At 30.1% G+C, this 14,022-nt stretch overlaps 1 protein-coding gene across 1 annotated transcript in view; it reads left to right on the forward strand.

The window, feature by feature from the left end:
- LOC136984411 (uncharacterized protein K04H4.2-like) overlaps nucleotides 1–14,022 on the forward strand; it is a 47,044-nt gene that overhangs the window by 10,042 nt on the left and 22,980 nt on the right. Inside the window, exons 7-9 of the mRNA XM_067281379.1 lie at nucleotides 7,926–8,022; nucleotides 8,093–8,798; nucleotides 10,349–11,471. Coding sequence (XP_067137480.1) covers nucleotides 7,926–8,022; nucleotides 8,093–8,798; nucleotides 10,349–11,471 — 1,926 coding nt within the window. The remainder of the gene's footprint in view (nucleotides 1–7,925; nucleotides 8,023–8,092; nucleotides 8,799–10,348; nucleotides 11,472–14,022) is intronic.

Raw genomic sequence — 14,022 nt, forward strand, 5'->3', positions numbered from 1 at the left:
GAATTGGAGAAATCTCGTACTTACAACATAGCTTCACTCTAACACGGTTCGAAAAATGAACATCCCCCTATAAAACGTCACAATTTTTAAGTGTAAACACCATCATTCGATATTTTATTATTCGTGCTAACACGCGTGTTGTCTCATATTTACCAATGGATTTTAGAGTATGGAAATTTTCTGTGTTGTTTCGTGTCTTTCACTCGGTTTTCTTTAATGAGAACTGACTGTACAGTTTTTCTTCTTGTTCAGTGTAGTTCGTGATCGTGCTCTAAATGAACTGAAAGACTTGCTGTGTTTTGTTTTATAGATTAAATTAAAAGTTACTAAATAAAAAGATTAAATTTTTAAAGATCTCTTTCATGTACGCGTACAAATGAAAATATTAGATTTTATGTAAAAATTACAGAAAAATTAAGATATTGCCGATACTTTAGATTAAGGTTAACAGGAATGCTCAGATGACGATATTCTGCTAAAAAGGGTTCGCGTTTAACGAAGTTTTACAGTGAAGAAAACATTAATGTTAATGTGCAATACTTTAATTTTGATTGTTAGTTATTATTGTTTGCTTTAATAAACATTTTTCTCTTAGTTACGAAAAAGAATGGTTTAACTTACTTTTGCTAACATACGGAATCTTATCCTATGTTTTGTACTAGTTCTTTGTTTCTTATAGCACTGATTTGCATAACACGGCACCAAACTATAAAACCTAACTAACGTGTTATATGGGTGATATCTGTATAAATTTTCATTAATTTCATTAACATTTTTCAATAACATTTTTCATTAATAGCCTGACCAGGATACATTTGTCTGCATCTCTCACTACCGACCTTATTGTAAACTTGGCCGAACAAAATATGGGCTTGATTAAAAGGATACTAAAGTGTTTGATAATTGTGACCACAAGATGGACAGATTAAAAAAATTAAAAAATACAGTCCTAGTTATTTTATTAAAACCTTCAACTAATTGAAGTGAATTCATTCCGTAATAAGGGCCTTAGTTGTATGACACCAGTAATTACTGTTGATTGTTTTTATTTTGTCGAAAAATTTTAAGTGGAAATGGTAATGATAATTAGTATTAAGATGTACAGAATTTCTATATTCTCATTTCTTTCTAGAATAATTTTGAATCCTTTAATTTAGTTCTTTTGTTGTAGAACTTTTCTTCAAGATATGAAGATGCTCAATATGACATAGGAGGAAGCTGAAGCCCTCGCTCATGATCAAAATCGATGAAAGATAATTGCTACCCGGTATGCTACCTAGCATTGGAGGAACAACTACAACAACAACTAGCTATCGACTTATAAATTTAGAGTTTTGTTTAAAATGTAGGCATTCCTTGTCAACAGCAGTTTTCCCAACCTCGATCTTGAAATAATACGATTTATACCAACGATTCAGTTAATAAAAATATTTAAAATACTTCATAATTCTTTAATGTTCTGATTGCCAATCAATTAGGAGTAAAAAACAACGTTATAATGGCAATGAGGCAGTTGAAATTGAAAACCCAGTGCCCAATATAATAAACAACGGAATTCAGTTGATAGGCCTAAGTCTTACTAATCATTTTGTAAACATTGATCTGGTCATTAAACCTAGTTTGAATTTTGAACGAGTACTGGATATGTTGATGTGTTTTAAAGAAATTTAAAAATATTTGAAAATTAAAATGAGCCAGTCTTCAAATATTAAGTTTTTTAAGTGCTGCGATGTTTCTCAACTTAATTTAAAACAGTTGCAGGAGCTGTTTAAGTGTACCCAAATCCATTCGTGTATTAGGTTATCGAACAGGCTATCACATTTTTTTAAAAGTACCTCGGGGAGGATGGAAAGAATCTTTAAAAGATTCTTTTGAAATTTTCTTCTATTCTCTTGTGAAATTCATATTTATTGAAAAAAATTCTATATTAGTCTATATTATATTAGTCTCAAAAGAATTAAAACATAAAAAATGACTTATCAAGATCAATTCGGTTAATATTTAAAATAATTATCTTAATTGTTTCAAAAGCATAAGCACAAGGAAAGAGATCGAAAAACAAAAATCAATTTCTCATAAGATAAAGAAAACTGATGAAAAATTTTAACTTTATGTGACACAGATATGGTAACGGTAATAAATTAAAATACTATTCTAATAATAAATATTAGAATGCAATAAATAGGTATAAATAAATGTAATATGATGGCAAGTTGTTTCCAATTATAACGCAAATTGATATATTTTTCTCATATATCTAATGTAATTTTTCATGTAAACAACAAAAACAAAAATATTTTTCCCGAGAAAGACTAACAATTACAAATAATATAATTGTAAAATATAAAATTTTCTGATATTGTGTTAAAATGACATAAGAATATATTTAATATAAATAAAAATAAATAACAATAATTCATTTTTGAACGCTCTATAACTAAACAGAGAATGGAAATACGTCAATTTTTAGGTGAAAAGAAAGATACGTTTTGTTTTGTTTTTGACTATGATTCTTTGCTAATTTGAAATCCTACCACTATAATAGACCTTGTTTATAAATAGACTTGTGTGGACAATATAAAAACAAAATTGAAATATTAAGGACGTAGAGGCACAAAGAATTAATCGAAATATATTTTTTAAAGCCAATTATGACCGATTATCCCGTAGCAATGCATTAAAATAGATAAATGGACGGAAAATAATTCACGATCACGAATATCTTCATTAACATGACAATTATTCAGTTTATTGTTGTACGTATAGCTAAAATAATTAATATAGATAAGGCAAAGTTATATAAAATATGAAAGGCAAACAATTAAAGTGATTAATGTTTAATGCTTAAAACACTGGCTGAGGTTGATAATGTTTGTACATCAACAACCATATTTTTAAATTGATAGAGCGAAAAGACAGCTTCAAAATACAATTTACTTGAAGATAATGATAGCTATAACTAAAATTTTGATTATAAATGAAGTTTTATATGCATAGCCTATTTTAACTTAGGGTTTACAAAACGCTAACTTTGGCGATAATATCCGTGATTAGAACAAGCGGACTGTACAATATAAGGTCTTCGATTTTGGTAAATTCGAAGGATGATTTTCATTAGAAGAATCGTCGTTATAAATCAAATCGAGACATTTAACATTTAGGAATTCTCAACTTACAATCACGATAAGCGAAAAAAGAAGCTTAATATTTTCAAGTAAATGTTTGAAAGTAGATCTATAAATGCTTGTTTATGTGAAATGAAGCAGATTTTAAAAAATAATAATAATAATAAGTTATATATAAAAATTTTAAATACAATATTATATAATTTCTTAAATTATTTACAATATAAAAATTAAATGGCATTTCGAAATACAAGATAAATAAAAATATTCAACGTTACGTATTTTATCTTAAAGATAAATGGATATTGTTAACAAAGTATACATAAGAATATTTTTAGATATTGTGGTTAGAAACCTATCAAAATACAACTAATTTTAAATATTTTATACAGTAATTATAACATTTTATACTGGGAATTTCTATATACGCTTCCTCCAATTTGTATATATTTGTTTTACGCTTTAATATATAATGAGAATTTATATCTGTTTCGTTTTGGCTTTTTTCCCTTGTGGATTAATTTTTTCGCTTTTACGAAGAAATATTTGGTAAAGAACTAATGCTTATACCACAACATGTAGGCCACGTACAATCGCAATAAAATTCGCAATTAGTTAATTAAATAAGTTATTTTTGGCTCTAATTTAGTTACTCGTGTCAATCCAAGTTCTTTGTGACATTAATTAGAACCAATCAGATAATTTAGTTAGTGATTGTTAATTAGTTTCCTGTGTCTATCGATACAAAAATTCTCATTGCGCTTCTGTTTCTACGTGTCATTATAGTGCCGTTTGTGCATTTAATATTTTTACGACTCATCGTCGTCATTAATATAATTATTAAATAAATTTTTAAATAACTTATGTGAATATTATATTATTTTTGTTTTATATAAATTATAATACCTTGTTTTCATAATATTTACAAGCCTTAAATCGAGTTATGTTTCACGTGTCGAATTAAATGGAGTTACGTTTTGCATAATCTATTAATATAATAACAGTTATTACTACTTTGTGTTAAAAAAAAAAAAAAAAAAATTAGTTAAACTTTTAAACAAGTTTATATCTTGAGGAAGTTTTATGCTTAAACTGAAAATTATGATTTTAAATGTTTTCGACATATTTAAACGTTATTTTTTTTAAATGAGATTTCGCACAAATGATATCAACTTTAATGGAAATGTGTGTCGAATATTTAAAAAGTAAAACATATTTTATGTTATTTTTATGTACGTTTCTTTACAAAGCTATATTTAATTATAATTTTCTTTTAATTATAATTATATTGACAAATTTTCAGACATAAAATCTTTACAATTTTTATCACTATTAAATGTTAATGATTTTAAATATTACAAAAAACAATTTTCTGAAGCGAGTTTTAATTCTTTAAATTAAGTAAATTTTATAGAGAATTTTTGATTTATTTAAATTACGTAGTGAATCACAATATTTATTTGTGTCCAGACTACATTGGCAAGTGACTCTAAAACATAAAACATATTATAATTAATGACGATCCGAACACAGATGTACTAAAAAAATTATATGATTTAATATCATTAATTTTTATGGTACCATCAACCAGTCCGTCTGTTGAGCGCAGTTTTTCGACCATGAATCGAATCTATACAATGGCAAGGAACACTCAATCAGTGAAAAGATTGACGTCACTAGCGTTACTTTCAATAGAAAAAGAGCTTTTAAATACTTTGATGGAATCAACGACAAACTATTTTAATGATAAAGTAATTGACTTTGCGGGAAAAATTGCCGAATAGAATTAGTTTATAAAAAAATAATAAAAACAAATTTTTATATCTTTGTTTCGTGTCATTTATATATTTTAGAATTTCCAGTATTTATTTAAAATTTTTATAGAAACACAGCTTCTCTATCATCAAATTTCATCGCGGCGTCGGTGAAATTTGATGATAGGGTGTATATATATATATATATATACAGTAGGTTCTCGAATAACGTCGTTTCGTTATAATGTTGACGAGAAAAACCGATTTCCGGCCAGGACCGCTCTGTGTCGAGTTGGCACGTTCTCCACGTATCTACAAAGATTTTCTCAGTGTGCTCCTGTTTCCACTCATATCCAACTGAAAGAAGTGCACTTTAGGTTAGTTGGCATATTTAAATTTTCTGATTGTGTATGTATGTAATTCGCCCTCTGAAGAAATGGCATTCTATTCAGAATCAGTTCAAATGTTGCGTCCTTGGCTGCTAGGATAGGCACCGTCCATCCGCGACCCTGAATTAAAATAAGCAGATTTGAAAGTGAGTAAATAAATGAATGAAAACTATTGTAAAATAAAAATTCGTAAAGAGTTCGATAGTAAAAGAATAAGACAATAAATGACGCGGTATAAAAGCACTCATGATTAGGCCTCCATCCACATTACCACTCACTACCACTACCACCTTCGTTTCTTACATTACTGATTTACAAAAAATTTGGCAAATAATTTTCTGTCTTGTTTTCCTAATCTTTTTTAAATGTAATATGAGGAACCAAGGAGTGGCTCACATTTATTTGAAAGTTAATATTAGAAGTATTTGGATGTTAGAAATTTGATGTTGTTTTTATAACCAGAAATATACTTAATTCTTGCATATATCATTTAGCCGGTGGTAAAATTGGTTTCATTATATGTCGTTTTGCTTAATGTACTAAAATGTACTGTACCTAAGACGTTAAGTAATAACTTATTGTACTTGATAGATGCATAACATAATTATATTTTATTTAATATTATACACAGCATGCACAGTCCCGTACGGTGTGCAGCTGCGCCCACATACTAAGAAAAAGAGAAGGGGCGCAAGCGATTAAAAAAAAATACATCTTACATTACGCAAGAACCTTCAAACTCTATGATTAAACGTCGGTACAGCGCTCACACAAAATGGAACTGGTCGCACTCGGGACTAACTTGGCCTTGAAATCAAGAAATAGCATTGTGGTTAACATATGACGAAGTTGCAGGCATCAAAAGACAAATATCATTTATTAGTTTCTTATATATTTGCAGAATAGGCTAGAAGTCACGAATTTTCTGTTGTTTGGGACCTCCATGGAAATTAGAAAAAAAAAACAACCGAGACAAAAAAGGGACACATACCCAAGTGCCCCAATGTACGGACCAGTGTTTCCGTGATTCGGTAAAGTGTCACAAAAGAAAAGTATTGCTCGTTTCTGGGAACAGCAGTGGAATAACAGTAATTATTATTAGTTATTATCAATTTAATTAATAAAAAAAGTTACAGAATTATTAATGGATCCATTAATTTTTCCAAAATAAGCAAAAAAACTATAAACTATTATCCGTCTCATGTCGAAAGTAATATCAGCACCACCTAAAGATCGTTACAGTACTGGTCATATAGAAGTCAGCTTTATAAACGAATCTATCAGTCATGAAATGTCTGTTTAACTTATTTTTCTGTAAGCACTGTTCTGTGCATTCAAATCTTAAAGCTAGTTATGGCTTGTGTTCGACTGATTTAGTTTCTCAGAACTTAAGCGGCGTAAGGTTTATACGAGATGTTGTTGAGAAGATTCATCATAAAGCCCTTAGACATGCCTTCACGGTAAGTAGCTTTTTGCTACCGGTTATCTTTATTTAGCAGAAAGCATACCAATTAAATCAAGAAATTAATTGTTTTTGCATAATTTAATTTTTCATTAGCGAATGACGCCAGACCACTCGATTGCATGAAATTTGATTGTTTCCGCATTTTTCTAATAATATGACTTTCGTCAGATATTTAATTGCATGTCATTTGAATAAGAAAAATTGAGATGTTTTTCGTATAAATAAAAATAAAATAAATTAAATAAAACACGGTTCAGTCAGATTAGATAAATTAGATAAAACATCAGTTCATTTATAAAATCCTGCACAACACATTGTAATGTTTACTTAGATTCAATTGATATTTTGTTAAAAATTTTGATACTAATATACTTTCATTTCCTTATCATTAATCTTACATTTGAAGTTGAATAGCAGGAAACCATCCTTTAGATAAACTTTAATTTCATTTTATTATCTAACTGTTAACATACGTTATTATTCGTTGAAGGTTATCTACAGAATTTTCAAATCTAATATATAAGTGTGATTTTTATGAAAGAGTTAAAATCCTCATTATTCGTTTAATTACAGTTTAAAAACTGGTGAGTATACAAGTTTTACATGTACAGACTTCAAATATAATTATTTCATTTTTGAATTTGGGTTAATCAAAGATAATTAAATAATAACAATAATATTTATCTGATACAAAATACAATAATAATCATCATTTTTTTAATAGTTAAAATTGTATTTAAGTAGATGTTTAAATAATTAATTATTAATAGATAAAATGATGATACCTAACATTAATAACCGTCTTTGGTTCATTATTTTTTATGAATATGTTGAAAACATTATTTGGGAATAATGTACACATGAAAGGAAAGAGTAGACCTTTAACAGAACAACTTTATAGATTAATGTCCATATTTATTGAAATATTTTTTAATATATTGCAATTGAAAGTTTTAAGACTTTAGTGTAGATTTTCTGAACGTTGCTTTTAAATTTAATTGAAAATATTATTGTAGAATGTAAGTCTGTGTAATACGTTCTTCGCAAATAAATCCGTAAATATCATTCCGTAATGTAAGTTTTTATTAATCCATATACTGTTAATTTACATTATCATATATAGAAACTACGCTATATACTTTAATCTTAAAAAGTTATTAACAAAATGAAACAATAAAATATTTTGTTTCAGAAAATGAGGATTTTTTTGCTTTCGATATTGTTATCGGTTGTGACGATAATCAGAGGACAAGTAATCTGTCCAGATTCTAAATATCAATGCAAAGAAGGTGAGGTTATGTAATTTTAATTTATTTATTAATGTTTTACTTAATTAATATATTAAAATTTCATGTTCAGGTCAAACTTGTTGCCAGGCCAAGGAAGGATACGGGTGCTGTCCCATGGAAGATGCGGTATGCTGTTCAGATCTTCAGCACTGCTGTCCAGACGAATATATCTGCGTAGATCAATTTAATCTCTGCGTGAAGTGTCCAGATGTGACAGGAAAACATAATTTTACAATAAAATTAGAGCCTCTCCGAGAAACATTCTCTTTAGTTAGCCACGTGAATTCATGTCCACAATGTCCCAATTGGGCGACTTGTTGTCCGATGACTACAGGCCAAATAGGTTGTTGCCCTCTTCAAGATGCTGTCTGTTGTAGCGATAAGGAACATTGTTGTCCACACGGATATACTTGTGATTCCTCAGGAGTTTGCACATCTAACACGGAGCCAGTGAAGATTCCAAAAATCCAGAAACATGTTCAAAACAGTAAAAGTTCAATTATTTCCTCAAAACACAAGTCGTTGAAGCGAAACTCGGTATATCTTGAGCGGTGCCCCGATGGTAATTATTGCAATTCTGGAAATACTTGCTGTTTGATAGGCTCTAACACTTATGGATGCTGTCCCTTTCCTCAAGCCGTATGCTGCTCTGATAAAGTTCATTGTTGCCCTAATGGTATGACATGCGACAGTTCAGGTTACTGTACCAACGGACCCGATGTTATTTCTTGGTTTGAGAAAAAACCAGCAATTAAACGATCTGAGATCGAAAACTGAAGTTTTCAAGTTATATGCAATTGTTTTGAATATTTTTTGAAAGTATAAGTTTTTGTAAACAAAATTAACTAACTTTCGATTAAAATGATTTCAACTTGATTGTAATCAACATTACGATAATGTATAGCAATTCAATTTTCGAAAATTTAATAAATGTTAAAATTTAAATTTGTTTTGCTTAATAAACTATTCATTACGTTCATTTAAAACATGTATTTTTTTTTTTTTTTAGTTTATTTAAAACTAAAAACATTCTTAATCTAATTTATTTAAATCCAGAAAAATAAACTAATAAAAAGCATATATGTGTACTAAGACAATATATATATACAGTATATCAATGTATTTAATATATTTACAAAACATAAAGTTTAAAAAGTAACTAAAAACAATTATATAGTTTAAAATAAGATAGAGTAGATTTTGTTATATAAGTCCTTACTTCAATTTCAATTAAAGATTCGAATAATTGGTTACTTTATTAGAATTTCTGTGTAAGTAAGAAATAAGTTACTAAAAATTTTCATTGATTGTTGATAAATTATTTAAGAATGTTTATAAATTAAAATTTTGCTTTACTTCTAAGCGAATTTTGCAGTATAAGTAGGGCTACCAACGTATCCGTACACCTAAACGTGTGGATGACAAAACTTTCAGTTTTTTCCAACCACAAGTTCAGATAGGTGCACCTTTCAGGTATACCCGTACGTGTGTAGCCGGGTTAAGAATTATTCTTGGCGGATTCTGTTCTGTTTAGAAAAATAAAGTGCTTTAAATATCCTTCAACTTGGATATTTTTGAATCGTTTCATTTAATCACGATCAAGGTTATTTTGTAGAGAATTTATAAAACTTTATTATAAACAATATTATTACTAAAATAACGTGTTTGATGAAAATTAATTAAAACCAATTTAAATTGTAAAGAAAAGTTGAAAATGAACTTTACGAAATGCGTATTTCAATTGATTAAAATAAGTTTTTGATATTTTTTAATCAATTTTTTACTCTAATGTTAAGATGTAAAATGGCAGATGGCTAGACAATGGTATTTATCTATCTATCTATTCACTTTGTATAGACGATAACGGGAGGATTGCAATAGGACATTTTTTGTACTGAATGTACCGTACGTATATGTTGTTGGTATTTGACCCTACATATTTGCTTTTACTTTTTTGATTCTAAATTCAGTTATCAATTTAAAAAGTTCACATTATTGTTTCATTTATTTTACATTGCATAAGTGCTTATTTTCTCTATTGATATAACAATTCTCAATTAAATGCATTTGAAAGAAATAATTTTAAACAAGAATGTATATTTAGTCTAGTTTTAAAACAAAATTATAATTAGGTAAAGTTTAATCAAAATATTTCAATCTAATTTTTTGTTAGTAAAAATAGCATTAACTTATACGGGTAGGAATCACTACTAAATACCCTAAAATTTTCTCAGGACCTACCTGAGTGTGCCTTCCCGGTAGAAAACCTCTGTCAATGATATTTAAAAAATTAATTTTTTTTTTATTTAATCTTTTATATGTCAAGGAATATAGACATCCTGTTTGGCGTGAATGTATTTCTTTCTTTAATCAATGGAAATTTAATCAAACGTGGGTTAGGCTGTCCATTTGCATTGGGTTCAAAATTGGGATGGATTAACTCAGGCAAGGTGACCTTTGACTCCCATGAGCCCAACAGAGTTGTGGTGAATCATGCGTGTGTAAATACGGATGAGTTAGTGAGAACGTTTTGGGAACTTGAAAATATTCCCTCGTCTCGATTATTAAGTAATGAGGAAAGGTTGTGTGAAATTCAGTTCGAGAAAAATGTTTGGAGAAATGATCACGGACGATATTATGTTGCCTTACCCTTTAAACCCGATAGAAAGGCGTTAGGAAATTCTCGTGTTACTGCTCTTCGAAGACTTTACAGTTTAGAAAGGAGACTCGCTACTATGCCAGACATCTACAGTCAGTACCGACAATTTATGAAGGAATATTTCTCTTTAGGACACATGGAGTTAATCTCACTTAATTGTAGAGACGTAGAAAATCAACATTATTATATCCCTCACCATTACATAATAAAGGAATCAAGTTTAATGACCAACTTGAGAGTAGTGTTTGATGGCAGCACAAAATTCTCATCAGGCACTTCACTTAATGATACCTTAATGATCGGTCCAAAAACCCAGGAAGATTTGATTAGTATTCTTTTAAGATTTCGTTGTCACAATGTTGCAATAACAGCTGATATAAAGCAGATGTATAGACAGGTGAAGGTTAGACCGGAGGATTGTGACTTTCAACGAATAGTCTGGAGGGAGAGTTCAGAAATACCAATACAAACTTTTCGTCTTAACACTGTCACTTATGGAACAACATCAGCCCCATATTTGACTATGAGCGCTTTGAAGCAGTTAGAGATTGATGAGAGTGTGGAGTTTCCGAGAGCCGCAAAAATAGTATTGAGAGATTTCTATGTCGATGACATGTTGACTGGTATAAACAACTCTGAAATGGGTAATGAATTGATTAATGAATTAATTCAATTACTAAGAAGAGGTGGATTTGAGCTCCACAAATGGTTCACAAGTGAACCATCAATATTAAAAGATGTGTATAGTGGTTCGTTAGGGGACATGTCTGATACAACTAGGAGAACTAAGGTGATACAAATTCTAGGTCTAGAGTGGCATCCCAGAGAAGATATTTTCTGACAATTCTTCAAAGTCACTTACCTCAAATTGACATCCGATTAAAATAAACGCAATACAATTGAAGTTCAATTATATAATTCTTGGGAAAATTGATAATAACGTCATTCATTTCGTCATACCTGAAACATGACGAAATGATTCTCCACATATTTGTGATCAATACGCAAAATGTAAAGTTATATAAATTTAACTTTAGAATATATCATATATACTTTTCAAAGTTAAATATATAGCTTATATTAATCTCATACAGAGCAAACACATAAGAAAATAAACACTGATTTAATAATTATCTGAAATCGTGAAAATAATTTTCATTTATATATTTTAGAATATATAATTTAATTCATAATACCAATAATAGTAATACAATTTCCAATTTTTTCTATTCTAGAACAAATGTATCATTAAAGAAACGCTCATTAATTTCAAGATTTAATTCATTTTCAAATAAAATATCATATTTGATAAATGTATTAAATGCCAAAAATTGATAGACATTTCTTCATAATAAAATATGTTTTTAAACAATATACTTTTCCTGTTAGATAAATCAGTGGTTCTTAACCTTTTTATACTCGCGGCCCACCAAATATTTCATAATATTTTTGTGACCCCCATTTTTTAATAATAATTTATATTTGTTAAATTATCTATAATAAATTGATTTTTTATTATTGCTTTATTTTTTATATAATAAATGTAAATTATAACTTTATTATTTCATTATCTATTTAAATAACATTCAAACTTCACAATTAAACAAAAACTCATTAAATTTTAACAGAAAATAAAATAAGAAACATGTCGATAAATCAATCCAAAGCCGATGCTAAAACTAAACTTGTAAAGATTTTGCATATCTTTTGCAAAAATATTTAAATTTTCAAAGCCTACTACTAAGCCTACTATTTTTCCTAATTATTTTTAAAATTCCAAGCATTAATAGTTTCTTAGAATTACTTTGGAATAAAAGAAGTAAATACTGCGGTGTAAGTAGCATATTTGCATTTATTTCTTATGTACTAACAAAGTTGTATGTAGAAAAAATAAGAAATAAATAAAAAAAAACTAAATAGGAAAACTTTCTTTCTTATTTCACTTTTTAATACGATATTCGGTTATACATCAATTTTCTTTTTATTATATTATGAAGGAAATTTTGCATAATTTGGCGGCCCCCTGGCAAACTTCTTACGGACCCCCAGGGAGCCGCGGCTCCTTTGTTAAGAATCACTGAGATAAATGACAGATAGGACTCTATTGCTATCTCCTTTCAGGAGAAATTTTGAATTAAATAACGTGACTTCCGTTTTACACAAGAGTTTCGTATATAGTTAATAGGGGTCGCCTGCTCCTAAGCTTTTTACTGGCGTCTAATTTCAGAACGATTCCGTAGCCGTAGTTCTGGTTTTTACTACGAGATGCCGCTAGTTTCGTGACGTTCAGGTAGTGTATACGTCGTACTGTACGGTGTTCTTGGAATTTTTTGTCGATATTTCAGTTTTAAAACCATACTTTATCATCGATAATTTTGAAGTATTTCCGGGTATACTATAGATTACTCCCTATGGAATTTCAGGACTTTGATTATATATTTGAACTCAGGGGACCGAGACGAGTTCAATGGTACCCTATTTTTGGACCGGAGACGAAAAATAAAAAAGTTATCATACTTTTTTCCGGTGATCGCGCGATGATAGGGGTCCCCCTACCGCTCTGGGGGACCCGGGATCGAATCCGAACGAGTCGAATAAATCCCCAGGAATTTTTCGGGGGGTGGTCCGTTCGGATATGTCGGGCCCCGTCCCTCACCACCGGTCGCCCCATTGTGGGCCTGGCCGAACCCATAATGGGCCTACTAAAAGAGGCCCTCTTAGTGCCTACAGGGCGGAAAGAGTTTATAAAAGAAATCGCACATAAAAAGGGAGTCGCGTCGCTCTCCGCTAAGTCGGCCTCGCTATCGTGATCGGGAGTCGCGTGCTTGCCGTTTAAAATTGCCTTTAGTAGACTTTTCTCCCTTCTTTTTACTTTGTTCAAGAACTACCGTGAATCGATCACTAGTTTAGCACATGGCGGCGTGTGGTGGCGCCCGTACGAGAGGTCAGTCGGGCCGCCATGTTCGCTGCCATAAGTAACATTACCGAAATGACGATCGCGCGATGATCGGAAGTCGCGTCGCACTCTCCGCTCTCGTATCGCGTGTTTAACGCTCCGGGAGATGACCGTAGTCCGACGTCACGGTTTGCAGACTTTACCGCAAGATGGCAATACTAGCAACTATGGTGCCGTCTTCATGAGAGCATTAAAAAAGTATGGTAAGTGAAAAAGTATGATAACTTTTTTATTTTTCGTCTCCGGTCCAAAAATAGGGTACCGTTGAACTCGTCTCGGTCCCCTGAGTTCAAATATATAATCAAAGTCCTGAAATTCCATAGGGAGTAATCTATAGTACACCCGTATTTCCGCTACGTTGCTAAGAAATCGTTATGGAGAATAT

The sequence above is a fragment of the Centruroides vittatus genome, unplaced genomic scaffold (assembly GCF_030686945.1).
Source record: "Centruroides vittatus isolate TY-2023 unplaced genomic scaffold, ASM3068694v2 contig_918, whole genome shotgun sequence".
NCBI classification, from domain to species: domain Eukaryota; kingdom Metazoa; phylum Arthropoda; class Arachnida; order Scorpiones; family Buthidae; genus Centruroides; species Centruroides vittatus.